The 25,449-nt window shown below is 43.5% G+C and overlaps 1 protein-coding gene across 2 annotated transcripts in view; it reads right to left on the reverse strand.

Moving 5' to 3' along the window:
- Positions 1-303: 303 nt before the first annotated feature.
- Positions 304-25,449, reverse strand: part of AP1AR (adaptor related protein complex 1 associated regulatory protein) — an 83,863-nt gene continuing 58,717 nt past the window's right edge. For both annotated transcript variants that reach the window (XM_073640692.1, XM_073640682.1), the window contains 4 exons: positions 24,612-24,667; positions 22,062-22,132; positions 2,744-2,872; positions 304-675 (listed from right to left, as the gene is read on the reverse strand). In XM_073640692.1, the coding sequence (XP_073496793.1) occupies positions 434-675; positions 2,744-2,872; positions 22,062-22,132; positions 24,612-24,667 (498 nt within the window). In that variant the 3' untranslated portion in view covers positions 304-433. The remainder of the gene's footprint in view (positions 676-2,743; positions 2,873-22,061; positions 22,133-24,611; positions 24,668-25,449) is intronic.

A 25,449-nucleotide genomic window follows, 5' to 3' on the forward strand; every position in this document is an offset into this window, starting at 1 on the left:
GACAACAGTTTAGGGTCCATCTGTTTACGGTCATGTTACCGGATGAAATAACGCAATTTCCTTCACTATTTTATCCACCATATTTAGCAGAATCTTTGGCAGCTCGAACCCAGATGTGAACAGAGCCCAAGTTAAACAAAAAAAATCAATAATCCAAGAAGTCACTGGCTCTAAGAGACAAAGTGCAAAACTACTGCCAAAGTATCAAGTTCTTAAATAGTGCATATCACTTACAACTGAAGTGTAGAAACGCCCAACTACCCACCTTCCTATTGTATATCACTAAGAAACGTCTGCAGAAAACAAAGGAAGATTGCACTTTATTGAATAAAAAAAGGCTCTCAAAAATCTGTACATTCATGTAACTCATGAGGAAGGGGAGAAAGCTTTCTTTTATGTGAAAATTACAACATTCCTTGGTGCTCAGCCTTTTCTACCTGTCTTGCTGGCCGGCAGAAAGTTCAGTCACGGGGTTAACAAACCCTGCGTATTCCGAGTTACCATTGTCATCCATCTCCGCGCTCACAAAATCATTCTCCCACTCAAGTCCATTCGAGTCATCGGAGGCAGAGGCGGTGTGGCTTCCGGGTTTCTTGCCGCTGGATTTTAAAGCTGCTCGGAGGATGTCCTCTTCTGTTTTTGAGCGTTCTCGCATTGGAACCATCCTGTTCATTCCTAGGTAAATGGAAAGGTTACAATTATTTATAGGGTGAAAAACAAAACTTATGTTAATGTAACCTATTAGGCAATGTGTCCCTTTTCATCTCTTAGCCATAAATTGGCTACACAGCGTTCCTCTTTCCGTCTGGAGGACCTATTCTGTCCTACATTATACAGACAGCCCACTGTATTTTAAGCCAGGTTTCCCATGTATTATAGAAGACCATTAAGGGGTCCCAGCAGGGGGACAGTTTTTGATAATATAATTGGAAATAAATTGCTGACTTTTGAATGAGGCTTTAGCTGGAGAAATCTATTTTGTATGTAGAAAAGGCCAAATTTGTACATGAGAAAAAAAACTGATGGAGGTTTCTGGTCAGTGAAAAATGTAAATGGAACCGGATTGGAAGTGTTTCTGCGCTCTCTGGGATTATGACAAATAGTAGTAGATAAAATTGTAGGTTTATTGTCGACGCGTTTCAAAGTCCACCGACTCCTTCCTCAGGACAACCTTACAAAAATAGTGAGGTAGTACAAACATACATGGTGTAAATGCAGAAGAAAAAAAAAGCGTCAAGTGCAGGAGGAGCATATACAATCACATGTCAAAACACCACAAATGAAGTTATATAGTAACATATATTTTTAGTGGAGCCAACAGAGGGACATACATATATTTGTAAATAGCAAAAGATATAAATAAATATAATAAAGTGGACTATTCAAAAATTGTCAGTTTAATGTGGTGTGCTCAAAGGCATACGATTTATTTATATCTTTTGTTATTGTCAAATATATGTATATCCCTCTGTTGGTTACACTAAAAATATATGTAACTATATACCTTCATTTGCGGTATTTTGACATGTGATTGTATATGCTCCTCCTGCACTTGGCGCTTTTTTTTTTCAGTATTTAAACCATGTATGTTTGTACTACCTCGCTATTTTTGTATGCTTGTCCTGAGGAAGGAGTCGGACACTGAAACACGTTGACAATAAACCTACAATTTTATCTACTACTGCAATTTGCTATAATTCCAGAGAGCGCAGAAACTCTTGCAATCCGGTTACCTTTGTATGATATTCTATGGAAGCTGCTGCTTGAGGCTCTTTAAGCGTTGTGTCTCACACAACCTTACAAGGTGAGCGGTTCTACTTTTATTTAGTCAAACTTTTAACCTGGATAAGACCCTATTGTGCTCTTGCATTTCTTTACAGTTAAAAAAATTTTTTCATGGATCCATAGACTTGCATTGGCGAATTTAATCGGTGACTTGGATAAAAAAAAAAAAAAAATCAGACAAGTCTGTTATTTGGTGCAGAAATACAAGAACATGTGGACAGGTGCATAGACTATAATACGTGCGAGTTCTAACCTTGAGAAATATAGACAGAATTCATCCTACATCTGAATGAGCCCTAACAGGCAAGGATCATTAGCCTGCTGGATATGTAATGCTCTAATATACTGAAAGTTTCATAGTTTTTAAAGTTGATGGTAGACATAGGTTATAAATTGAACTCTATGGACTTAACATGTTGATCCAGAGAAAGGCAAAACACCGTAAAGCAGATGCTTATTACCCAATAAGAGGAAAAATTCGTTCCTGACTCTACATGTGGCACTCAGACTAGTTCCCTGGATCAATGTCCTATCACAGAATCGAATACCAATAACGTGTAATATCTACTTTATAAATGAAGGCATCCAGGCACTACTGAGTGAGGAAAATACCAGAAGTAATAAATCATCAAAACAGGCATCATCCACCAATTAAACCAGTATAGGAAAAAAGCATCCAACATAGATCAATTATGAGTGAAGAAGCAATGTCTCAAACCTTAAACTGTGTGTTTGTCATTGTCAAGCTAAATTCCAACGAAATCTTGAATTTAGTTATTAGATAGCAAACATTAGCAGAGAATTTGAGAAATGGACAGTCCCTGACAAGCTATTATGGCATTACAGTGCTGTGAATTAAAGGATTGTTGAATTGTCCTCCAAGACATCTGCTCATATGTAGTATGTAATAAGGAAATAATCTCCTCAAATTGTTCTTGGCTTTCGGACCATCTCTTACCTTCCTCATCTTCCCACTCAAGGTCAAGGGATGTATTATCATCATTTCCACTTGTCGACTTTGTCCTGGTTGTAAGATCACAGCTACTCTCAGTGTTAGGGGTTAATAGGTTTGCGTCTGATGATAATCCTAATAAAATAGAAACAAAACATACAAGAAACAGGTTTTACATTAAAACATACTTAAATTGTCTTATTTGCAAAGGTTTGTTGTTTTCCTGGAAAATATTAAGAATGATATCCACATTATAATTACTAGATAAAAGTATAGGTCATCTGCTGCCAAAAAATAAATAAAAACCATTCAGTAACAGTAAGGTTCGTGGTCCTGGCATGTCCCCAAACGCCATTATCCTGCAGATATGGGGTCAATCTGCAAGTTAATAGCGTTATAAAGCTGTGTGACTGCTGCACTGAAAGCCCGGGTGCTGGGAGGAAATTAATTGTATTCCTCCTGGCAGCCTCCGGCTTTCAGTCATAGAGGTTCGGCTGGTTGGCTGGTGTGGTTTCAGGCACCGCTCAGTAAACACGCACTGGCTCACTGACAGCCCTCTCCGCACTGACACACTGCAGAGACGGCTGCGCTGGAGCGTTCTTATATCCGCTGCTCACTATGGACTGAGCAGTGACTGCAGCCGCGCCTCTATGACTGAAAGTCAGAGGCTGTAGGGAGGAATAAAGTTAATTTCCTCTGGGTCAACGGGCTTTCAGTGCAGCTTCAGAACACTTAACCTACAGATTAACCCCAAATTTGAAGACATGACCGGTTCCCTTTAAGATGTCTATGTTCCATTTTGAACTAATTTATAATTACCAGTTAATTTATGGATCGTATTCACAAATGTGTAGAATAAGCATGTACATTACTGAGCAAAAGATTTAGGCAGGAGTGGAAAAATACTGCAAAGTAAGAATTCTTTCAAAAATAGAAGTAGTGTTAGTTTATTTTTGTTAATTAACAAAATAGAAATCTAAATCAAAATCAATATTTTTCTTGTGTGACCACCCTTTGCCTTCTAAACAGCATCAATTCTATAGGTACACTTGCACAAAGTCAGAGATTTTGTAAGATTATAGTCAGGTGTATGAGTAACTAAATATACCACAAAAGGTGATAATGATCCTAATTTTCATATATAGGTTGAAACACAGTCATTAACCGAAACAGAAATAGCTGTGTAAGAGGAAAAGGTAAGGTTGTGGAAGACCGTTTCATGCCAGAGGTTATATACACTGTGGCAAGACTGACCTGACCACAGCAACAAGACACAAGGTAGTTATACTGCATCAGCAAGGTCTATCCCAGGCAAAATTATTTCAAATTGTGATGTTCAAGCTTTTTTGAAGAAGCACCAAGAAATGGGCAACGTTCAGGACTATAGACGCAGTGTTGGCCTAAGAAACTTAGTGCAGCAAATGAAAGACACATCATGCTGACTTCCCTTCGAAATATGTCCAGCAAAGCCATCAGCTCAGAACTAGCAGAAACCAGTGGGACCCAGCTAAAAACACATTTTCAGAGATGTTGTGTCTGAAGTAGTCTCCATAAAAGAATTGTGGCCAAATACTAAACCTTCAACATGCAAGCAAGGCTAAGCAACTGGGGTGTAGAAAAATGGCAGCAAGTGCTCTGGATTGAGGAGTCAAAATGTGAAATATTTGACTGTAACAGGAGGCAGCTTGTTCACCAAAGGATGGAGAGGAATACAATAATGCAGTCAACAGTGAGGCATGATGGAGATTCCTTGCAATGTGAGGCTCCATTTCAGCAAAATGGAGTTGGGAATTTATTCAGAAATATTGGTGTCCTCAAGGCTGAGAAATACAGGCAAATGCTTATCCTTCATGCAATACCATCCAGGGCGTCTCAGATTGTCTTCAAATTTATTCTGCTGCAGAACAACCACCCAAACATCCGGCCAATGTCATTAAGAACTTTATTTAGTGTAAAGAAGAACAGGGAGACCTGGACTTGATGATTTGACCTCCACAGAGCATTGACCTCAACATCAAGTCTATCTGAGGTTACATAAAGGAGATGATTGGTATTGTTAATTTTCCGAGATGTTTGGAACAACCTCCCTACCGAGTTTCTTCAAAAACCGTGTACAAATGTACCCAAGATTGATGCGGATTTCCCCAGTGCCACTCCCCCAAAAATATAAAAACTCCATTGAGTGTCTGAAGAATTGTGACGTGAACCTTCCAGTTCTTCAGATGCCTAGATAGAAGTCTATTCCATGCAGACTATTATGATCTGAATCTATGGCAAGCCAAATAATTGGCGTCAAGAATCATGTATTTTTGATGCTCTATTCTGACTATGCTCCTTGTGTTTTACTTTTAAGGGGTATTCCCAAGTCCAAGATCAATATGTAGTAGGTTGTAGTAGGACTTCAATACCAACCAACAAGTTTGTTTTCAGGAGAGGAATGTTTGACTGTATTTAGGGCATGCATAATGTAGGCCTATTAGCATTACAATTCTCCTATGATCACTTGTGTATACAATCTAGTTCTGCCTGTTGTGCCGCTTCTGTTTAAGTGCCCTTGGTTTGCAGAGATGATTTGGAGTTGAGTGTATACAGATGTGGTGATACAGGCAATCTCCGATTTTCAGAAGGCTTTTTAAGAAAAGCTTTCTGCCCAGACAGCAAACCACTGCATTCTGAAATTGGGAGCTAATGAACATTTTGCGCTACTTCCAGGGAAGCACATTGCGCATGCACTAGTTTCCTAGACATGTATGAACTGAATAAAGGCAAATAAAGGTATGTGACATTTTCCTATTGAGTATGTGTAATGAGGTAGCGCAAGATTACTAACAGACTGTTCTTCAGTGTCCATTTTCAGCACAGGAGCGGAGAGCTGTCAAGGAAGAAAGCACGGCTTAACAAGGGGGCACATCTTTTTATGACACTCAGAACTTTTATGAGATATATTGCTAAGTCGGCTATTTGCCAATTTCACCCATATTTATCTTTTAAGCTGCCAACCCCTTTAACGCAGTATAAGTAATCCAATGTATATACAAATATATATCCTGAATTAGGGTGCATTCACACAAGGCAGATTTATTACAAAAAAAAAAAACCTGCTAGATGTGAATATACCAAAATTTGTTGTGCAAATGCTTCCGAGTACAGACATACCCCATATGTAGGGGAAAACTATTGTTTGGGCGCACGGCAGGGATTGGAAAGGAAGGACTGACGCTCAGAATGCAGACTTTGATGGAATGGTCTGCGGGTGTCATGTCGAGTTTGAAGAGCCCCTGATGTGCCTAAATAGTGGAAAACCCTCACAAGTTACCCCGTTTTGGAAACTACACCCCTCAAGGAATTTATCTAGAGGTATAGTGAGCATTTTGAACCCACAGGTACTACACAGAATTTGATAACATTAAGTGGTCAGTGAAAATTTTCATTTTTTTCACAAAAATGTAGTTTTAGCCCCAGATTTGTAATTTTGCAATGGATAACAGAAGAAAACGGACCCCATAATTTGTTATGCTATTTCTCCCGAACACGATGATGCCCCATATGTTATCAGAAATTACTGTTAGGCCACACGTAAGGGCTGAGAAGGAAGGAGCGCTATTTGGCTTTTGGAGTATAGATTTTGGTAGAAAAGTTTGTGGGCGACATTTGCGGAGCCCTTAAGGTGCCAGAACAGCAGAAAAACCCCAAAAGTGACCCCATTGTATAAATTACACATCTCCATGAATTCATCTACTACTGCAGTGACTATTATGTAACATCCAGGCCAGGCTTTATTCTGGAGAATTCCAAATATGCCAGTTTAGTGCCCATACATTGTGCCCCATAAAGTGTAGCGCCCCCATACCTTTCTCCTGGTGACACACACCCCGTAAATTAAGTGCTCTCCCCACTACAATAATGTCAAACACTTGGCCACTTACTGCGGCTTAGGCACAGTGGGGCTCAGAAGGAGGGGGCATTTGGATTTGGGAGCGCAGAATTCACTGGTTTTTATTTGAGGGGGGCGGGAGCCACTTCGCTTTTCCAGAGTCTTTGTTCTACCAGTAACATGGGACCCCCTATAGTTCCAGTGACAGATTACGGACCTGAGAGGGGGCTAGTTTTGTGTGGAATAAATTAGGGCTTTTATTGGTAACATTTTAGGGTACATAATTTTCGATTGCTTCCAGAATAAGACTGGATCGCCAGTCTACGCTGAGCACTTACGACGGGGTTTCCGTGTAAATCCCACAAAAATGCAATTCAGATGAAACCCCCAACGGAATCACCCACCACAAAGAGGCAGATGGAGACACTTTGGAGTCCGTTTGACGTCTGCTCCGGTGGTCTCCATTAGAGATGAGCGTTGTTCTACTCGAACTGTTCGCCAATCTCAAATTCGAGCTGTTTTGGGCGGTGTTCGAGCCGGTCGGCGAACACGAACAATTTGAGAAAAATTCGGCTGTTCGAGGTTATGTTCGATAACTGTTCGTGCACCAAAATCATAACTGGATTTTTTCTCAGTAATGATGAAAATTAATGTTAATACGCAGTTTGAGTGTACAGCGGGGCGGGGGGAGGGGCAGGGGATGGATCTCTGCAGGAACAATGAAGATCTCCATTTTTTTTTCTCTTTCCCGCATTTGCAGTGTGGAGGTGCAATCTGTCAGCCTATCAGCAGCGCACACACGGAGCGAAGTGCTTTTTTTCACACAAGCAAGGGCATGTGTGATTGGCAGTGTATGTCACATGTCCTTGCCCTATAAGACCAAGCCATTTTCCCCGTCGCCACCATTTTCTCACTGCTGCAGCTGCGTGTTAGACGGCACCGCTGTTGCTGTGTGCGCTATACCTTGTTAATTTCAAGCCAATTTTCGCACAAATATACAGATAGCTTGGGAGTAGGGAATAGTTGTGATTGCAGTCCTTTTAAGGACTAGGTTACAGCATTTCCTACGACTTTTATCAAGCAGGTCTGTGCTCTTAAATAGATAGATTGTGGGAGTAAAGACTAATTGTAATTGGAGTCCTTTTCAGGACTAGGTTACATCAGTTCCTATCAGTTTTTGCCAGGCAGGTCTGTGCCAGTGCTGTGCAAGTTTTTTTCACAGCATTTGGCTGAATCTAGCAAAGCTAATCCTTTTTGGCCTATTGCAGAGTGTGTTAGTCAGTGGAGTAGCCTATCTGTGTTGCAAGATATACCACCTGTGTATAGAATACCAATTTTTTTACTGCACCTAGTGAAGTAAAATCTTTTGGGCATAGCATCATTCTATTAGTCCATCTATACTGACCTCCATCAGGTTGCAAATTAAAAATAATTTTTTTCTGCATCTAGCTCTGAAAAAATATTTGGGCTTCTAGCAGTGTGTGGGACTTGGTCTATTAGTCCATCTATACTGACCTCCATCAGGTTGCAAATTAAAAATAATTTTTTTCTGCATCTAGCTCTGAAAAAATATTTGGGCTTCTAGCAGTGTGTGGGACTTGGTCTATTAATCCATCTATACTGACCTCCATCAGGTTGCAAATTAAAAATAATTTTTTTCTTCATTTAGCTCTGAAAAAATATTTGGGCTTCTAGCAGTGTGTGGGACTTGTTCTATTAGTCCTTCTATACTGACCTCCAGCAGGTTGCAAATTGAATATAATTTTTTTCTGCATCTAGCTCTGAAAAAATATTTGGGCTTCTAGCGGTGTGTGGGACTTGGTCTATTAGTCCATCTATACTGACCTCCATCAGGTTGCAAATTAAAAATAATTTTTTTCTGCATCTAGCTCTGAAAAAATATTTGGGCTTCTAGCGGTGTGTGGGACTTGGTCTATTAGTCCATCTATACTGACCTCCATCAGGTTGCAAATTAAAAATAATTTTTTTCTCCATCTAACCCAGCCAATAGTTTTGGCCTAATACCACAGTTTGGCCACTCAGCTCTGCTCGGTTACCATCCATTGTTTTTTTGTGCAAACAACTCCAGAGTTGTGAATTAGTTAACCACCAAAATGAGTGGAAAAAGGCCTGCTGCTGGTGGAAAGGGGAATAGGCGTGTTGGGAAGGGGAAAAAAGGTTGTGTCCGTGGGGTAGGTGCAGAAGAAAGACCATCTTCCAGCCAAACTAAAATGTCTACTTCTTTTAGCGGACAATGTGATAAGATCCCTTTCTTACGGCCACGCCAATCGCTACAAATTCCAGATGAGGCACAAAAACAGCAGGTGCTTCAACGGATATCAAGTGCTCCTTTAAGTGGGCTCTCCTCCACATCAACTTCAACATCACAAATACTCCAGTCCTCAAAGGTGTCACCCAAATCGCACTTGCTTCCTCACAGCTCCCAAATCTCCAGCTGCCCGTCTGAGTATGAGGTAGAACAGATGGTTGAGTCTGCAGAGCTGTTTACTCATACTATAGCCTGGGAATCAGAGGTCGACTCCAGCGCTTCTGTGAATCCAGACGAGGAAATGATCTGCACTGATGCCCAGAATCTTTATGAGTCGGATCCAGGACCAGACGCAGAAGGTTCTGACCATAATGTAGACCCTCATTCCCAAACTGTAACTCCTGTTGGTGGAGACAATGAGAAAGACGATGATAAGACTCAAATACCTGATTGGAGCGACAACTTTAGTTTTTTGTCAGGGCAGGAACAGGTTGGCTCTGAGGACGACGGGTGTGATAACGCACAGGGTGATGATGATGAGGTCGGAGATCCCACTTACTGTCAACCCACAGTCAGCCAAGAGATGAGGTCAGCAGAGGAGGTGGAGGAAGATGCTAGTGACGACGAGGTCAGGTTGCGCCTTCCTGGACAGAGACGTAGTACTGGAAGCACGTCAACAACTGCATCCTCAAACACAACTCTGCCTCTCACCACAAGTCGTGGTGGCTCTTCAGGTCGCATGGGTGCTAAGCCTTGCATAGCCTGGGCATTTTTTCAGATCGATAAAGATGACCCAACTCGTGTTATCTGTAACATTTGTCAGCAAAAGCCAAGTAGAGGCCAAAAAATACATAGTTTGAGTACTTCATGCATGAACCGGCACATGGACATGAAGCATAAGTTGCAGTGGGAAGCTCAGTGTGCTACAATGCGGTCTAGCCGGCCGGGCCAACCACCGTCTGCCATATCTTGTGCATCCGCGGCCTCTTCATCCTCTGTGACTGGGGGGACAGCAGTCACACCTGTTTTGGGGCGCAGACCTGCCACCTCTTTACCCGCAACAGCCAGCGTGATTGGCAGGTCATCATTTTCTTTGGAGGTGGTAACACCAGCTGGTCTTGAGCGCTGTCCGACATCGATAGCACCACCTTTGGATCAAGGCAACCTAACATGTCCGCCTGCATCTTCCTCACAGACCGGCAGTTTGCCGGGGACACCCTTATCAACCCCGTCTAAGCACAATAGCCAGCCCTCGGTTCCTCAGATGTGGACAAGTAAAAGACCATTTCCTCCTAGCCATGAGAAAGCTAAGAGGTTGAATTTCACCATCTGCAAGCTCTTGGCTACAGAAATGCTGCCTTTCCGCCTGGTGGACACAGAGGATTTTCGAGACCTTATGTCCGTCGCAGTGCCCCAGTACCAGATGCCCAGTCGGCACTACTTCTCAAAGAAAGGTGTGCCTGCGCTCCACCAGCATGTCGCACACAACATCACCGCTTCTTTGAGAAACTCTGTGTGTGACAGGGTGCATTTCACCACAGACACTTGGACAAGTAGGCATGGACAGGGGCGTTACATGTCGCTGACTGGGCACTGGGTAACTATGGTGACAGCAGGACAAGGGGCTGCTGTCCAAGTCTTGCCGTCCCCACGAGTTGTGCGTCAATCCTCTTTATGTCAAAGTTCCTCCACTGCTTCTGCCTCCTCAACCTCCTCTCGGTCTTCCACCTGCACCCAAAGCCTGTCTGGTCATGCCACAAGCTTTCTAACTGCGCAGAAGGGATCCTGCACACCTCCTTACTATGCTGGCAGTAGGGCTCAACGTCATCAGGTGGTTTTTACATTGAAATGTCTGGGAAATGTGAGTCACACAGCTGAGGAGTTGTGGTCAGCTCTGGAGAACCAATTTCATGAATGGTTGTCTCCACTGGACCTGAAACCAGGGAAGGCCGTGTGCGACAATGCTGCAAACCTGGGTGCGGCCCTTCGCCGGGGCAATGTCACACACGTGCCTTGTATGGCTCACGTGTTGAACCTGGTTGTCCAGCAATTTTTAGCCCACTATCCCAGACTAGATGGCCTTCTGCAGAGGGCACGGTCGCTGTGTGCTCACTTCCGCCGTTCGCATCCCGCAGCTCAGCGACTTACATCTCTACAGAAGTCGTTGGGCCTGCCACTTCACCGGCTAAAATGCGATGTGCCTACCCGGTGGAATTCAACTCTGCACATGTTGCAGCGACTGTGGCAGCACCGACAAGCCCTGGTGCAATACGTTCTGACGTACAGCCTGGGCCAACGAGATTCAGAGGTGGGGCAAATCACGCTGGAGGAGTGGTCTCAGATCAGGGACCTATGCACCCTTCTGCACAGTTTTGAAATGGCGACGAAGATGTTTAGTGCTGACGATGCCATTATCAGCATGACTATTCCGGTGATTTACATGCTGGAGCACATGTTAAACAGAATTCGGAGTCAGGTGGTGGCACAAGAGGAGGTGGAGGAAGTAGAGGAGGAGGAGTTGTATGCGGAAGGGCTAACATCTGCAAGGTCCAGACGGTCGGCAGCACCAAGGCGGCAGGCATGTGAGGGTGGGGGAGATGATTTTACCAGGGCGCATGGTAGCAGCCAAACTAGTGAGGAAGGTGCAGGAGCCCAGGAAGAAGTGGAGGACGAACTGATGGAAGACTCATCAGATGAGGGAGACCTTGATCACATTTCTGTTGTGCGAGGTTGGGGGGAGAGGACAGAGGAAGGAAGCATGATTGTTACCTCGCCACCAACACAACAGGGACTTGGTGCTCCTGGATGCGCAACACACATGAGTGCCTTCTTGCTGCACTACCTGCAACATGACCCTCGAATTGTGAGAATTAGAAATAATCCTGACTACTGGGTTGCCACACTGTTAGATTCCCGGTACAAAAGTAAATTTGCAGAAATTATTCCTGCCATAGAAAGGGATGCACGCATGCAGGAGTATCAGCAGAGACTGTTGCAGAATCTTACATGTGCTTTTCCACAAAATACCAGTGGTGCACGTAGTGAATCTCACAGTTCCAACTTGCCAACCGTGGGACCGTCAAGTGTTCAGCACTCAAACCGTAACAGAACCACAGTATCTGCTGGTAACATCAATTTTGCGGAATCATTTCACCACTTTTTTAGCCCATCCTTTGCAAGGCCACAGGAGACAAGAAGTCTGACACATAGTCAACGCCTAGAGACGATGGTACAGGAGTATCTCCAAGTAAACATTGAAGCCACGACTGTGTCACTGGACCCTTGCTCTTTTTGGGCTTCCAATCTGGATAAATGGCCGGAGCTAGCCACTTACGCCTTGGAGATCTTGTCATGCCCCGCAGCCAGCGTTCTGTCTGAACGTGTGTTCAGCGCTGCTGGTGGTGTGCTGACAGATAAGCGTACGCAGCTCTCCACTGATAATGTAGACAGACTCACGTTCATAAAGATGAACAAATCATGGATCCGAAACGACTTTTCTACCCCTGTGTCATCCTGGGGAGAGTAAAAGCTTGATGATTGGTTAAAATCACCCTACCAACCGTTTTAAGCTTTCAAATTACTAATCATGTTTATCTGTATCTTGACTGGAAAATAATTTGGGCTTTGTAGCAGTGTGCAGCACTGATCCTATTAGGCCATCTATAATAAGCTTCACCAGATTTAAAATTAAAAATAATTTTTAGCTGCATCTAGCCCGGAAAATAATTTTGGGGCTCCGAGATGCGCAAGACACATAAGTGCCTTCTTGCTGCACTACCTGCAGCATGACCCTCATATTGTCAGAATTCGAAGTAATCATGACTACTGGGTTGCCACACTCTTAGATCCCCCAAACTTTTCGATCAACCTTTTCATTTTAATAAAGACCAAAAAAATGGTCATTTTTGAAATTATAAGCATTAGCAGGTTGTTAGAAACTGAAATCAAACAGTTTTCAACTCAAAACTTTATTCTAGGTGATGTTACATTTTCACATAGGACCCCTTGTTCGAAAGGAGCTTCTGAACTCTCTCGTCCATTGAATTTGTCAGGTTTTGGATGGTTTCTGCTTCAATTGTTTTGCATGAGGACAGAATACCCTCCCAGAGCTGTTGCTTAGATGTGAACTGCCTCCCGCCATCATAGACACTCCTTTTAATGATGCTCCAAAGGTTCTGAATGGGGTAGAGGTCAGGGGAGCATGGGGGTCACACCATAAGTTTGTCCCCTTTTATGCCCATATCAGCCAGAGATGCAGATGTTTTATGTGCAGCATGAGATGGTGCATTATCATGCAGAAAAATGATCTTGCTGTGAAATACACGGTTCTTCTTCTTGAACCATGGCAGGAAGTGCTGTTTGAGAAAATCCACATACATTATGGAGTTCATCTTTAGCGCCTTCAGGGATCCTAAAGGGGCCGACAATCTCTCTCCCCATGATTCCAGCCCAAAACATTACTCCACCTCCTCCTTGTTGGCGCTGTAGCCGTGTTTGCGTGGGGTGTCCATCAACCAGCCATCCTCCACTCCATTCATCTGGACCATCGAGCGCTGCACGGCACTCATCCGTGAACAAAACAGTTTTGAAATCAGTCTTCATGTAATGTTTGGCCCACTGGAGCCGTTTCTGCTTGTGTGAAGTGGATAGAGGAGGTCGACAGGATGGCGTATGCACAGCTGCAAACCTCTGAAGGACCCTGCATCTTGTTGTTCGGGGGACGTTGGAGGCACAAGCAGCTTCAAAAACTTGTCTGCTGCTATGACAAGGCTTTTTTGCCGCTGCTCTTTCAACCTGACGTAATTGCCTGTAGGAAAGAGTCCTCAATTTGCCCTTATCAGCACGCACACGTGTGTACTGTGAATCAGCTACATACTTCTTGATTGCCAAGACACTTCATCCTGATCATCGCACAATGTTGATTGTAGTCATGCCTTGACCTAAACACTCCACAATTTGTTGCTTCTCAGCAGCCGACACATCCTTTTTCTTTCCCATTTTGGCAGAAAATGTAGGCTGCTTAATAATGTGAGAGAGCCTTTTAAGTAGTCTTGCCTTTCATTGGACACACCTGCCAAACTAATTAGCACAGGTGTCTGCAATTGCTTACAGTGATATAAAGAGCCCTGACACACATCACCATCAATGAGTTTAACTGACAAACAAACAAATTCTTCCCTTATCACTCCTAAACACTTTTTGCATAATAATTTGGAACGCGGTGTACATGTGCTTTTCCACAAAACACCAGTGGTTCACGTAGTGAATCTTACAGTTCTAACTTGCCAACCGTGGTCTGTATGGAATTGTTCAATAAAGGGCCCAAAATTAAGATAACATAGATGGGAGAGGTCTCTATGAATAGGAATTCCTAAGTATTTGATACCCTGTGAGGGCCAGGCAAAGGGAAAGTTGGACTGGATGGAATCCTATATGGATTTAGGGAGGGAGACATCGAGGGCCTCAGACTTCGCTGCATTGATTTTAAAATTTTACCATGTAACAAAGTGATCTATTTCAGCCATAACAGCAGGGATGGATATATGTGATTGAGTGATATATACTAGGACATCATCAGCAAATAGAGAGCACTTGTACTCGGTGCCTCCCACCTCAATCCACCTAATATTGGGGTTATGGCGAATTGATGAGAGCAGGTGCTCCGTCACTAGGATGTATAAGAGAGGGGACAGAGGACATCCCTGCCTTGTCCCATTGGTGATTGTGAAAGGTGATGAAAATGTTCTGACGCACCCCCTGGGCCTTGGGACACCCGGAGCCGGACCCTTTTTGGTGGATGCTGGTGGTTGTAGTCTTCGTGGCGGCGATCCGGTTCCGTGGCTCAGGGCGGTCAAACCAGTGGCGGAACTATTTATGTGGTTTTGATGTTTAAATGTCCGACTACGCCACCCGTGGATTGCGGTCAGAGTGAACCGCCGCTACAGGGCAGACCGCTAAGGCTGGTGTTGTGGGTGCAGCAGAGCGTAGCATAACTCCCCACGGGAGGAGTATAGCCTCAGGGCAGTGTATGCGGAGGATGGGGGTGATGGTGCAGGGCAGCAGCAGTAACGACACGGAGTCAGTGATGCAGTTCAGGGCCTTTACTCACAGTTCTTATTATCCAGACCACGTCTGCAGGTAACGGCTGCCCACGTCGTACTGTGCTCACCAGGTGAGGGGCTCAGACAACTCCCAGATAACTTTGGAGCGCTTCACAGGACCCCCTTTGTGTGTCCTTTGTCTGGCCTTTCTTACCAACACTTCTGTCCGGCTGCCTCGGGCCTCCTCTTGGTAAACTTGGCGCCAGTTTCCCTGACCCTATGTGGTGCCTTCCTAGCGGGTGGAGCAAGGGGCTGCGCCACATAAAATGTCAGAGCCTCCGGTTTCTAGCTGAGGGTCGTTTCCTGCCTCCACTAGTTCGGGAACCGGTCTCCCCCTTTGGCCTGACCCCTCCACGCAGGTGGATTCGGGCGTGCGGTGGCGACTCGCCCGTCCGCACCCCTGGGATCCCTTCATTCCTGGTTCCTGGAGCCTTCTCCGCTCCTCTTCCTTCCTTCTCCCTCTTGCAGGCCTGGGCCTCTGTTACTAGGCCCGCCTCCGGAGCAGAGCTCATGCAGAGCCCCTGCTCCCTGCCACTTCTGCTCAGACTTCTCTGCACTGAACTAAGATGGTGCCCACCTTTTATACTCCCTTCTCAATGCACCCAGGAACTGCTTCCTCCCTGCTCCTGCACTGCAGGGTTCCCCTTCCTCAGTGTTCCCTCCCCCCACTCCAGCCAGGGACAGGGACTGTCGTGCCCATCTCAGAGGCATATTGGTCGCCCTGCCCCACGGCAATGTGGTGTAATGCATGCAGGTGTCGGGTCCTGATCCACACTCCATCCTTATCTGAGAGTGAGATATCACACCTCTGGGTGAGGTGCAATACGTCTGTAGCAACCGAGCCCTCGGTGCTACAGTTCCATTTATCTTCAGCCTAGGTGACGTATTGTGATACAGGGCCGTGATTTTGGCTATAAAAGGGTCCCCTAGACCCCTACCCCAAGCTTTTTAAGAGAATCATATATGGCGTGCCAGGAGACTCTATGGAATGCTTTCTCAGCATCCAACGAGAGTATCTACTTACAAATTTTTAACTGCATCTAGCCCAGGAAATACTTTGTGCCTAGTAGCAGTGTCTGCTAGTCAGCGGATTATCCCGGCTGTTAAGCAAGCTACACCACCTGTAGTTTGGACACTTAATTTTTTCAAAGGAAATGCTTCGGGACCACGGGATACTCAGTGAAGAGCATCAGGAGGCACCCCAAGGCATAGGGGCTAGGATGCCTTGCGGTGGACAGCCGAGCTCGATCCTTATAAAAGCTTTTTAACTGCAGCAGCTTTAGTGGACGCTACTGGAGCTGGAATTACGCGGCTGCTGGCATGAGACTTGCCCTCCAATAGATCCTTGTAAATGGATTTAAAGTGTATTCATTCAAATTAGAGGGACAATTTAAATTAAAAAGCTTAGAGCTGCCTCCACCACAGGGGGGCTCTCTCGACCCACCAGCGGACAGGCACCAGTATTGGGAGAGGGGGGCTGGCCGTCAGGGTTCACCGCGGCTCTGGCACAAACCCGGCGACACGGAGGTGGCACGGGCAGGAGCGGACTGGCCGTCTCGGCTTCTCACTTTTTGGATTTTAGAAGGGCATGACATGCCTATATCTGTGTCTCCCCCTCCTTTTACTCCTCCACCTCTTTTCTTTTCGCATGACTATATGTACTTGTCACTTTTCCATGTGTTAGTTGTGTCTTCTGAGCAGTTTGTCAGCTTTTGGACACCTTTGAAGGGGTTTTCTATGTGTTTCTATGTGTTTTTGTTTGCCTGCCATTGGTTTTAACGGTGTTCGAAGGTGTTCGACGAACCGAACCGAACCGAACTCGAACACTACGGGGGTGGCTCAACACTAGTCTCCATCTTTTTAGGCGCACACAGATTTGCGGTTGTCCACACTTGTGCGCTTAAAAAAAGCCTAAAATGATGATACGCCGCCGGAACAGAGACCAGTCCAAAGCGACTCAATCGGCCTCCTAAGTGAATGGCTCCATCTGGATTTTTTGTCTGATTTGCGGTTTTGGTGAATTTACGCGGAAACCCCGACATAAGCGCTCAGCGGAGAGTGCAGGATAAACGCGAGACGAGCCTTATTGCGATTTTTTTGGAGGCAGAATGAAGAAATAGACAGCAGTACCAGAATAGTTCTTATTTTTATTTTTGCGCAGTTCACCGTGCGGAATAAGTAATAAGGCGGATTTATTCTTCAGGTCGCTGCGATTACAGCGGTACCAGATTTATATGTTTTTTTTAGGTTTTGTTGCTATCACACAGTAAAAATGCTTTTTTTTATAAAAAGTAGTTATTTTTGTCGCCATATTCTGAGAGCTGTAACTTTTTTATTTTTTGGTGAACAGCGCTTTATGATGGCTTATTTTTTGTGGGACGAGTTGCAGATTTTTTTGGTACCATTTTGGAGCACATAGTAATTTTTGATCACTGTTTATTCAGATTTTTCAGACACAGAATGAACAAAAACCAGCAATTCAGTTATTGTTTTTATTTTTTGCGTCGTTCGCCGTGCTGTAAAAGTGATAAGACTGATTTGCTTGTCGGGTCAGTATGATTACAGCGATATCAGATTTATACATTTTTTTTTATGCTTTGCTATTTTTACACACCAAAAACCGTATTTTACAATAAAGAACTTGATTTTGCATCGTTGCATTCTGATAGCTGTAACTTTTTTTATTTTTTTGCCGAATGAGCCATATTATGGCTTGTTTTTTTGCGGGACGGTTTGGTGTTTTTATTTATGTAAATTTTTTTCACTTACGACTTTTTGATCGATTTTTATTCACTTTTTTTGTGAGTCAGTATGATGAAAAAGCAATTTTTGGCGTTCCGGAAGACCAATTATGTGTACGTTTTTCGTTTATTTTTGTTTTATCACAAACTGCGTTTTGAGCAGCGAAACAGATTTTAGTGATTTGTGTGCACTTTTTGTGTGTGCTTTATTCTACTTTTCTTTTTTTTTTTTTTTTTTACTTTTTCACTGTGGGACATGTATATTTTTTATTCTGATCGCTGGTCTCATACACAGCAGTACTCCTGTACTGCAGTGCATGAGACCTGTCAGTGAGTCTCTGAACTCACTGACTCTGCCTGTGAGATCCAGCTTATTGCTGGATCTCACAGGCCACCATACCCTGGGATCATCACATGATCTCAGTGTACCATGGTAACCATCAGGACCCGCGATTCTCATCGCGGGGGTCCGATAGTTATTAAGGGGGTCGCAAGACCCCCTTGTCAACACTTAAACACCGCTGTCACAATTGACAGCAGTATTTAAGGGGTTAATCGGCCCCGATCGGCATCAAGACCGACTGGGGCAGATACTGCAGGGTGTCAGCTGTCACCTACAGTAATCGCCGCCGCCAGGCAGGGGTATACACTTAAAAAGTGGCGCTGTGGAATAAGTAGCCTTAATGACCGCCATAAAAATGCGTTACAGCAGTCGTTAAGGGGCTAAAAGTGAGCCTCCATTAACTTTTAAGGCAGATTAATTCTATAGGTTTGTTTCTATATGCATGTTTCTTTTTAGCTGAATAGAAAAAAATAAAAGGGGGCAACGTATGCAATATATACATCAAGATACATAGTACCATTTTGGTAGGAGAGCGTAAGAAATATCATAGCAAATTCATAATGGTCACCACTATTTACAGGGTGGTTGCTCTCCTCATCTTTCTCGCCAGTGACAGAGGCAGTCATGAGAAGGTAACAACGCTGTCCTCAAGAACACTGGTGACATATAACTAGGAGTGCCCTGCATTCTGAGCTAGGGTCAGTGAGTGCGGAACTATTTGAGCTAATAGTACGGCGGACCAGTCTCCACAAGATCCTGGTCTCTAACCCCTTTACAGCCCATGACGTATTAATACGCGTCTGTGCCCTGGGCTTTAAGAGCCTGACCCGTATTAGTACGGCATCGCGCGCGCACACAGGCTGTGCGGGCGCGATCGCCGCCGGGTGTCAGCTGCACAGCTCCCGGCACATTAACCCCCGCAATGCTGCGATGGAAGTCGATCGCAGCATTGCGGTGGCTAAGGGGAGGTGATCGGTATACTCACCTCCTCCAGCTCTGTCTGCCGTGGCTTCCCGGGTGTTGCCATGACGACCCGATGTCGTCATGACCACATCCAGGTCACCAGACAGCAGGAAGATTGTTTGGTCATGCGCAGTGCATGACCAAACAATCTTATCACTGTGCAGCGCTGACTGCCTGCATAGCACAGGGATAGTGCTCCATCCCTACGCTACGCAGGCGATCAGAATAAAAAAAGTGAAAGTCCCATAGTGGGACAAAGTTAAAAAGTAAAAAAACTCTCTGAAACTGAAAAAAATAAATAAAAAAAAAAAAAATAAATAATCCACTAAAAAATAAAAATATAATGTACCCATCAATAAATATTATTATTAAAAAAAAAAAAAAAACAATAAAAGTACACACATTTGGTATCGCCGCATCCGCAACGACCTGGCCTATAAAACTGTTCCACTAGTTAACCCCTTCAGTGAACACGGTAAAAAAAAAAAAATGAAGCAAAAAACACTGCTTTATCATCATACCGCCAAACAAAAAATGGAATAACACGTGATCAAAAAGACGAATATAAATAAAAATGGTACCACTGAAAACGTCATCTTGTCCCTCAAAAAACAAGCCACCATACAGCTCCATCATCAGAAAAATCAAAAAGTTATAGCTCTCAGAATAAAGCGATGCAAAAAAATATTTTTTTCTATAAAATAGCTTTTATTGTGTAAAAGCGCCAAAACATAGAAATACGATATAAATGTGGTACCGCTGTAAACGTACTGACCCGAAGAATAAAGCTACCTTATCAATTTTACCACACGCGGAGTAGAATAAAAAAATGTAAAAAAAACACAATTCCTGAATTGTTGTTTTTTGTTTATTCTGCCTTCCAAAAGCTGGAATAGAAAGCGATCAAAAAATGTCACGTGCCTGAAAATGGCACCAATAAAAATGTCAACTCATCCCGCAAAAAACAAGCCGTCACATGACTCTGTAGGCCAAAATATGGAAAAATTATAGCTCTCAAAATATGGCGATGCAAAAACTAGGTTTTACAAAATGTGTCTTTTAGTGTGTGACTGCTGTCAATCATAAAAACCCGATGATTCTGGTATCGCTGTAGTCGCACCGACCCGAAGTATAAAGTCGTCTAATCACTTATACCGCACTAGGAAGGCGTAAAAAATAAAGGCTAGGCCTGGGGTTGTGCTAATGTTAGGGTTGGGGTTGTTTTTTTTTCAAAAGTAAAAAAAAAAAGAAAAAAAGATGACGATATGGCAACTAGTGTTGAACGCAAGTGCTCGCTACTTGAGTTTGCATCGGGTGCTCGAGTATGCACTGAGTATCGCGGGTGCTCGAGTCTCCGCCCCGTATGCTTCACGGCCAAAAAAAACTCGTGGGGGATTGCCTGCCATGCACGAGCGACCCCCGCATGTTTTTTTTGGGTGTCTTATAACCGTGAAACATGAGGGCGGGGACTCGAGCATTTCACTTGAGCACCCGTGATACACGGTGCATACCTGAGTACCCGATGCAAACTCAAATAGCGAGCACTTGCGCTCAAGAGTAATGACAACTTATTCAATATGAGGATCTAATGTTATCAAATTCTGTGTCGTACCTCTGGGTTCAAAATGTTCACTATATCCCTTAATAAAATCCTTGAGGGGTATAGTTTCCAAAATGGGGTCACTTGTGGGGGAGCTCCACTGTTTAGGCACATAAGGGGCTCTCCAAACGCGACATGATGTCCGCTAACAAATTGAATGGAAAATCGGCTCAGATTGTTAGCGGACACCATGTTGCGTTTGGAGAGCCCCTGTGTGCCTAAACATTGGAGCTGCCCCACAAGTGACCCCATTTTGGAAACTAGACCACCCAAGGCACCTATCTAGATGCATAGTGAGCACTTGGAACCCCCAGGTGCTTCACAAATTGATTCGTAAAAATGAAAAAGTGGAAAAAAAAAACTATTTTTCATTTTTACGAATCAATTTGTGAAGCACCTAGGGGTTCCAAGTTCTCACTATGCATCTATATAGGTGCCTTGGGGGGTCTAGTTTCCAAAATGGGGTCACTTGTGGGGGGTTTCCACTGTTTAGGCACATCAGGGGCTCTCCAAACGCAACATGGCGTCCGCTAATTATTCAAGCAAATTTTACAATCAAAAAGTCAAATGGAGCTCCTTCCCTTCCGAGCCCTGCCGTGCGCCCAAACAGTGTTTTTTCCCCACATATGGGGTATATGCGTGCCCAGGGGAAATTGCACAACAAATTTTGGGGTCGATTTTTTCTTGTTACCCCTGCGAAAATAAAAAAATTGGGTCTAAAGTAACATTTTTGTGAAAAAAGTTAATGTTCATTTTTTTCTTCCACATTCCAAAAATTCCTGTGAAGCACCTGAAGGGTTAATAAAGTTCTTGAATGTGGTTTTGAGCACCTTGAGGGGTGCAGTTTTTAGAATGGTGTCACTTTTGGGTATTTTCTGTCATAAAGACCTCTCAAAGTGACTTCAAATGTGATGTGGTCCCTAAAAAAAATGGTTTTGTAAATTTTGTTGGAAAAATGAGAAATCCCTGGTCAACTTTTAACCCTTATAGCTCCCTAACAAAAAAAAATTTTGGTTCCAAAATTGTGCTGATGTAAAGTAAACATGTGGGAAATGTTATTTATTAAGTATTTTGTGTGACATATCTCTCTGATTTAAGGGCATAAAAATTCAAATTTTGAAAATTGCAAAATTTTCACCAAATTTCCGTTTTTTTTCACAAATAAACGCAAAATGATATCGAAGAAATTTTACCACAATCATGAAGTACAATATGTCACGAAAAAACAATCTCAGAATCAGGGGGATCCGTTGAAGAGTTCCAGAGTAATTACCTCATAAAGTGACAGTGGTCAGAATTGTAAAAATTGGCCTGGTCATTAACGTGCAAAACACCCTCGGGGGTAAAGGGGTTAATAGTGCAACAGCATATTCCGGAGACAAATCTGACTTAACCCCCCAAAAAACCCTCAAAACACTGGACTATTTACTTACTGCTGCTCCGGACAGCTTCATATTGAGATCTCACATTTCGCAAATAGGATTCAAAATCTTCCGCTACCGAGCTGTAACGACAGAGTACGGTTATTAGTATATGAGCATTGTGAAGGCTTTCATTGACTCAAGCATTGCCTACAGAGAAAAAATGTATACTGTTACCATGGCCAAGCAATTTCAGAATCGGGATATATATTGCGGAATTACTTTAGGTTCACAATAAGATACAGTCATGCCCGAAAGTGTTGGCACCCTTGAAATTGTTCCAGAAAATGAAATATTTCTCCCAGAAAATTATTGCAATTACACATTTTGTTATATACATTTATTTCCTTTGTGTGTATGAAAACAATACAAAAAAATACAGAAAAAAAAGGCGAATTGGACATAATTTCACACAAAACCCCAAAAATGGGCTGGACAAAACTGATCTCAATTTTGGAAAGGTGCCGGTAAACAACTTTGTTTCAAGCATGTGATGCTCGTTCAAACTCACCTGTGGCAAGTAACAAGTGTGAGCAATATGAAAATCACACCTGAAACCTGATAAAAAGGAGAGAAGTTGACTGAATCTTTTCATTGTGTGTCTGTGTGTGCCACACTAAGCATGGAGAGCAGAAAGAGGACAATTGTCAGAGGATTTGAGAACCAAAATTGTTTAAAAATATCAACAATGTTAAGGTTACAAGTCCATCTCCAGAGATCTGGATGTTCCTTTGTCCACGGTGCACAACACAATCAAGAAGATTACAACCCATGCACTGTAACTAATCTCCCTGGACGTGGACAGCAGAGAAAAACTGATGAAAGGTTGTAACGCAGGATAGTCCCGATGGTGGATAAGCAGCCCCAATCAAGTTCCAAAGAAATTTAAAACAGTCCTGAAGACTCCGGATGCATCAGTGTCAGCGCGAACTATCCATCAACATTTTAATGAAATGAAACGTTATGGTAGGAGACTCAGGAGGACCCCACTGCGGTCACAGAGACATAAAAAAAGCTAGACTGCAGTTTTAAAAAAATATACGCGATTAAGTCAAAATCCTTCATGGAAAGTGTCTTGTGGACAGATGAGTCCTAGATAGAGCTTTTTGGTAAAGCACATCATTCTACTGTTTACCGAATACAGAATGAGGCCTACAAAGATAATAACATTGTACCTACAGTGGTGGAGGTTCAAAGAAGTTTTGGGGTTGCTTCGCTGCCTCTGGCACTGGGTGCCTTGATTGTGTGCAAAGCATCATGAAATCTGAAGATTATCAAAGGATTTTGGGTTGCCAATGTAATGCCCAGTGTCAGAAAGCTGGGTTTGCGTCCTAGGTCATGGGTCTTCCAGCACGACAGTGATCCCAAACATACTTCAAGAAGCATCTAGAAATGGATGGAAACAAAGCGCTGGAGAGTACTGAAGTGGCCAGTAATGAGTCCGGATCTAAATCTCATTGAACACCTGTGGAGAGATTTTAAAACTGCTGTTGGGGGAAGGAACCCTTCAAATACAGAATCATAGAATGTTGGCACTGGAAGGAACATCCAGGGTCATCGTGTCCAACCCCCTGCTCAATGCAGGACTCACTAAACCTTCTCAGACAGATGTCTGTCCAGCCTCTGTTTGAAGACTTCCATTGAAGGAGAACTCACCACCTCTCGCCTGTTCCACTCATAGATCACCCTCACTGTCAAAAAGTTTTTTCTAATATCTGAGAGACCTGGAGCAGTTTGCAAAAGAGTGGTCCAAAATTCCAGTTGAGAGGTGTAAGAAGCTTGTTGATGGTTATTGATTGCATTTATATATTCCAAAGGGTGTGCAACCAAATATTAAGCTGAAGGTGCCAACAATTTTGTTAGGCCCATTTTTGGGGGTTTTGCGGAAAATTGTGTCTAATTTGCCTTTTTTCTCAGTTTTTTTTTGTGTTATTCCAGTACACACAAAAGGAAATAAACAGGTGTATAACAAAACATCTGTAATTGCAATAATTTTCTGGGAGAAGTACTTCATTTCCTGAAACAATTTCAAGGGTGCCAACACTTTCGGCCACGACTGTATATCAGTAATGGGCAACGTATCTCACTATGGGGACTCCTGTGATCCATGACTCACAAGGCACACGGACTAGATTCAATATCCCATGTTTTTCGCCTGTAGTGAAGGAGTGGCCATTCGTTGTGTGTGGAGATGTAGAAATAGCCAGGAGAAAACCCATCTGTTTCTAGCTTTCATTATAATGAAGGGTCAATACCTTCTCTTTGCAATCAGGGGGGACACATGGCCTACGTTCAAGACATCTGTAGAGGTTTCAGGGATCAGACTGCCATCAGTCAAATATTTATGACAGCCTTTATCATGAAATGTGTTACTATTTGGAAGGCTATATAGTAAATCTCCTGCCAACCAGAGGGTACGCTCCTCTGATATCCCTGCTCTGGGTTGGATAGATACAGCACCCTGCCTGCCAGTTGACCACTACTGTAATACAACTACCAGTAGCAAGAAACGGCTAATGTAGATTGTATGGGATTTACATGCAAAACCGACACTATCATTACCTTTCTCCATTCTTAGCAGCTTGAGCCCTCTGCTTTATCCACTGCAACCGGTGTTGCTGAAAGAGAATGATTGTGTAAGAAATGTTGAGATCTCAGTCAGAAAGTAATTTAAAGCCTGCTCTCCATAATGATTTGTAATATACTGCAGTTTATAATTCTCCATGGTATCTCGTAATAGCCATTTTATTGGATGCTAACACAACCATCATCATCCACTCACATTTTATTGATTTGGACGTTGCGCTTGTCTCCATCCTGTGGGAGAACGCGAGGTGTGAAAATACCAGTTGGCCGGTTAACTTATTAAGAGACACTAATTAACCAGCAGTCAGGTCAGGGGCAAGCAATCTACTCCATTGCCAGCATATTCTGCGACTGCGTGGGTGGAAGAGGAGCCAATTGTTCCAGGTCTCAGTTTACCCATTTGAAAGTGTACATGGTAAATATAGAAAAATAATGTGTCCTTTGAGCAAAATGTGCTTAGTATTTAATACCAAATAAAACAAGGTAGTTTCGGACCACCCCTATAAGCCAAGTGATTTCCACACTACATGTGTAACTCTTTAATATAATCCTCTAAGCACTTTTCTAATGTACTGCAATTCAAGATTCCCTACCCTTCCCTCTCCACTCTAATTTTCTGGCTGTTTTATTTCTTACTTCCGATGACTATTCATTTGAGTCTCCCAGCATGCACTGTGGATTCTAAAAAGGATCATCATCAGGGTGCCGGGGCTGCTGTCACTTCCACTGCTTCCTTTTCTGCCCTGAAACTAATAGTCAACAGGGGGCCGGGGCTGCTGTGAATTCCACCGCTTTTCTGTCCTGAAACTGATCC

Source organism: Phyllobates terribilis, unplaced genomic scaffold (genome assembly GCF_046119375.1).
Source record: "Phyllobates terribilis strain yellow unplaced genomic scaffold, ASM4611937v1 Scaffold_1__5_contigs__length_1240528914, whole genome shotgun sequence".
NCBI classification, from domain to species: domain Eukaryota; kingdom Metazoa; phylum Chordata; class Amphibia; order Anura; family Dendrobatidae; genus Phyllobates; species Phyllobates terribilis.